A 3630-nucleotide genomic window follows, 5' to 3' on the forward strand; every position below is an offset into this window, starting at 1 on the left:
AAATCCGAGGAAGATTTAAAAAAAGTGAATATTTAATCGTTATGTGAATTTATTAAACCTGTGCCAGTGGAAAAATATTTTGATATCGGACAGTGCAGTGAGATTAACGAGAATTTAAGCTTTCAGCCGATATAAGACACTTATACGTACCTAAATGTTTAATATCCGTAATCTTTATGTTTATTTATTTGAACTGCGCGCCCTCCAGTTTCACCGAAAGATGTCGCGCTAGCGGGACTCTTAGCCTTAAGAGGTTTACATTTAAAAAATGTGCCCCTTTAATAGAGGAAGTCTTTAAAAGTTAAATTAATTTTCAGATATCATACCAGGACAGGGAGTGACATCGTGTGAGAAAATGGCTTCTAGTTTCGTCTCTCCCAGAGGAGGATTTCTCCTGTACGGTGTGCCTTGACATCTTTAAGGATCCTGTCATGTTGTCATGCAGCCACAGCTTCTGCCAAGCCTGTCTAAAGGAATGCTGGAAAGACGAGGAATCTCGGGAATGTTCAGTTTGCAGGAGACGATCGTCTAAGGATCATCCCCCTACAAACCTTTCTCTAAAGAACCTGTGTGAGGCCTTACGGGAAAGGAGACAGACAGATCCAACCACAGGGTCCAAGGTGCTCTGCAGTCAACACAGTGAGAAACTCAGTCTGTTCTGTCTGGAGGATAAAGAGCCCATCTGTTTGGTGTGTCAGGTCTCAAGGAAACATAAAGATCATGACTGTATCCCTGTAGATGAGGCTGTTCAGGATCACAAGGTAGGAGGAAGATTCTGATATGTGATACAGCAATACTCAAACTATGGAACATGAAGTTATCAATGTTTTATTAATGAGTCTGACTCATTTAGATAATAGATGTTCTACACATTGTGTTGACTGAATAATTGTGAATTTCAGTTTGATACATTCAAAATCACTGTTTGATATGAAATGTAGTCTTGGAGAACCTGAGTGAAAACATAGGTATCTCTGACATTGTTTATCCTTGTTTTAAGTGCCAGTCTCTGCAGTGATGTAGATGTGTTGTACAGACATGTTCTCCATAAAGAGTCCAGAGGACATGTTCTCCATAAAGAGAGTCCAGAGGACATGTTCTCCATAAAGAGAGTCCAGAGGACATGTTCTCCATAAAGAGAGTCCAGAGGACATGTTCTCCATAAAGAGTCCAGAGGACATGTTCTCCATAAAGAGAGTCCAGAGGACATGTTCTCCATAAAGAGAGTCCAGAGGACATGTTCTCCATAAAGAGAGTCCAGAGGACATGTTCTCCATAAAGAGAGTCCAGAGGACATGTTCTCCATAAAGAGAGTCCAGAGGACATGTTCTCCATAAAGAGAGTCCAGAGGACATGTTCTCCATAAAGAGAGTCCAGAGGACATGTTCTCCATAAAGAGAGTCCAGAGGTTGGCTCCTCAGTGAGGTTCTGTCTCATTCCAGGAGGAACTCCAGACTGACCTGATGCCCTTACAGGAGAAGCTGAAGGTCTTTAATAAAGTTAAACAAACCTGTGATCAAACAGCAGTGCACATTAAGGTTCGTATAAATTATGTAAAGTTACAATAGTTACAATAGTACAGCATGTATTGTTTCAATTGTAGCCTACATGTAGGATTTAATTCTGATAATATTTGTAGAATGATGTATTCTTCTCACTGTCTCCAGAGCCAGGCCCAGCACACAGAGAAGCAGATTAAGGAGTTTGAGAAACCAGTTTCTACAAGAGGAAGAGGAGCCAGGATAGCTGTTCTGAAAGAGGAAGAGAAGCAGAAGAGTCAGAATATGAAGGAGAAGATTGAGCAGATGAACAGAGAGATATCACTTTCAGACACAATCAGAGCCATAGAGGGGGAGCTGAAAGATGAAGACATCTCATTCCTGCAGGTAAGGACGGCTCTCTCTCGATATACATTATAAATTAACTCAAAGATGTATTGATGAATCAATGATATTAATGAATATATACTCTACTTTCCAGAACTTCAAGACCATGAAGGAAAGGTAAGTGATCTGCTTCTCGTCTCTCTCTTCTCTATGGTTGTGAACCCAACCCCACAGACGTTCTGACTCCTGAATGTTATTCCAGAGCCCAGTGCACAATGCCAGATCCACAGCTGGTGTCAGGGGGGCTGATAGACGTGGCCAAACACCTGGGAAACCTGAAGTTCAGAGTCTGGGAGAAGATGAAGGAGATCATCAAACACAGTGAGTACTGGATAGGAGAGGACATGATCTAGAATAATGTAAGATAGACTACTTAATTAAATCTATTTGAAGTAGTATTGTTAGTGTATATGAAAAGAGACTACATGGTATAATGTGTGGAATATCTCTTTGTTCTGAAGCTCCTGTGATTCTGGATCCCAACACTGCATCCTCCCGTCTCTCTCTGTCTGATGATCTGACCAGTGTGAGTCGAACTGACCCAGAGCAGCAGGTCCCTGACAACCCAGAGAGATTCATGACGTATTCAACTATTCTGGGCTCTAAGGGGTTCAGCTCAGGTAAACACAGCTGGGAGGTGGAGCTGGGGGATCATCCTGTCTGGAACCTGGGCGTGGCTAAAGAGTCAGTTGACAGGAAGGGGGAGCTGTTTGCATCACCAGAGTATGGAATCTGGTCTATACTGCTGAATAGTGGTACGTATACTAATGGAAAGGGAGAGACCCTCCTCCTGAAGAAGAAACCCCAGAGGATCAGAGTGCAGCTGGACTACGACCAGGGGGAGGTGTCCTTCTACGACTCCAAAGACATGACACTCATCTACAGTCATAAAGACACATTCACTGAGACTCTCTACCCGTACTTCTCTATTGGATCAGCTGGTGATGCCAAATGCACTGTTGTTCAGATCTGCCAATCAGAGGTGTGAGTGAAATTACTAGATTATGTTACAATACTGTTATTGTATCAAATGGTTGTTTTCTGGAGAAGAATAGTGTTTTAGAACTCTCGTCTGTGCGTGTTCTTCTGAGTTGGACCTCTGGGACTTAATGCTGATAGTAGATTTACCATCCATTCATGTGAGGGAGATTGCGCCGGTTTGACTGGAAGGTACCAGGGAGAGATGGCTCGGGTATAGATACTTATGAGAGGAACCCTGTTTTGGGGACCAGACCCTGGTTTACTCACAATGAGAACAGTCTTTACAGCAGATACTGTCTGCTGTTAATAATTAATACATTTAATATGAATCCAAACCTTGTGACCCATTCCACACATCTGTTGTTTATCATGTAGACTAAGGGGGTGTATCTTTGCTATAAAAGGTATTTGTATCCTTTGTCTCAGGGCTCTCAACCCAACAGTCACCATGTTGGGTCGACCAGCCATCGTTATTGCTCTGTGCTTTCCTTATTACAAGTTTATAATAAAGTTATATCCTTATTGATGATTGACCTTGTCGCTCCTCATTATTGATTGGAATTTCCACTACATTGTGTGTGTGTGTGTGTGTGTGTGTGTGTGTGTACCTTATCAGCAACTTGCAGCCTTTTCCCACAAATGTTCTGTCCCCCTCCAGGGCTCACCATCTAGTCAGTGATAAAGTAATATGGGCAGGGCAGTAACTACATATGAGGACACCTCCAGTCGAACCAGACCTCTGACATGTTTTCTAATGAAACAC

The 3630-nt window shown here is 42.4% G+C and overlaps 1 protein-coding gene across 1 annotated transcript; it reads left to right on the top strand.

The window, feature by feature from the left end:
* Positions 1 to 785: 785 nt before the first annotated feature.
* On the top strand, positions 786 to 3248 carry LOC124030397 (nuclear factor 7, brain-like). Its single transcript, XM_046341756.1, has 5 exons — positions 786 to 1538; positions 1668 to 1886; positions 1981 to 2003; positions 2089 to 2207; positions 2348 to 3248. Exons 1-5 carry the CDS (start codon positions 1464 to 1466, stop codon positions 2872 to 2874), a joined length of 963 nt encoding a protein of 320 aa, XP_046197712.1. The 5' UTR covers positions 786 to 1463; the 3' UTR covers positions 2875 to 3248.
* The last annotated feature ends 382 nt before the right edge of the window (positions 3249 to 3630 follow it).

This window comes from Oncorhynchus gorbuscha, unplaced genomic scaffold, assembly GCF_021184085.1.
Source record: "Oncorhynchus gorbuscha isolate QuinsamMale2020 ecotype Even-year unplaced genomic scaffold, OgorEven_v1.0 Un_scaffold_11174, whole genome shotgun sequence".
Taxonomy (NCBI): Eukaryota; Metazoa; Chordata; class Actinopteri; order Salmoniformes; family Salmonidae; genus Oncorhynchus; species Oncorhynchus gorbuscha.

Bases quoted from the DNA above. Each gene is read 5' to 3' on its own strand.
- LOC124030397 (XM_046341756.1), top strand. From the start codon at position 1,464: ATGCCCTTACAGGAGAAGCTGAAGGTCTTTAATAAAGTTAAACAAACC. The intron at 1,887-1,980 runs GTAAGGACGGCT...TCTACTTTCCAG, and splicing joins AAGACATCTCATTCCTGCAG to AACTTCAAGACCATGAAGGA. The intron at 2,208-2,347 runs GTGAGTACTGGA...TTTGTTCTGAAG, and splicing joins GAAGGAGATCATCAAACACA to CTCCTGTGATTCTGGATCCC.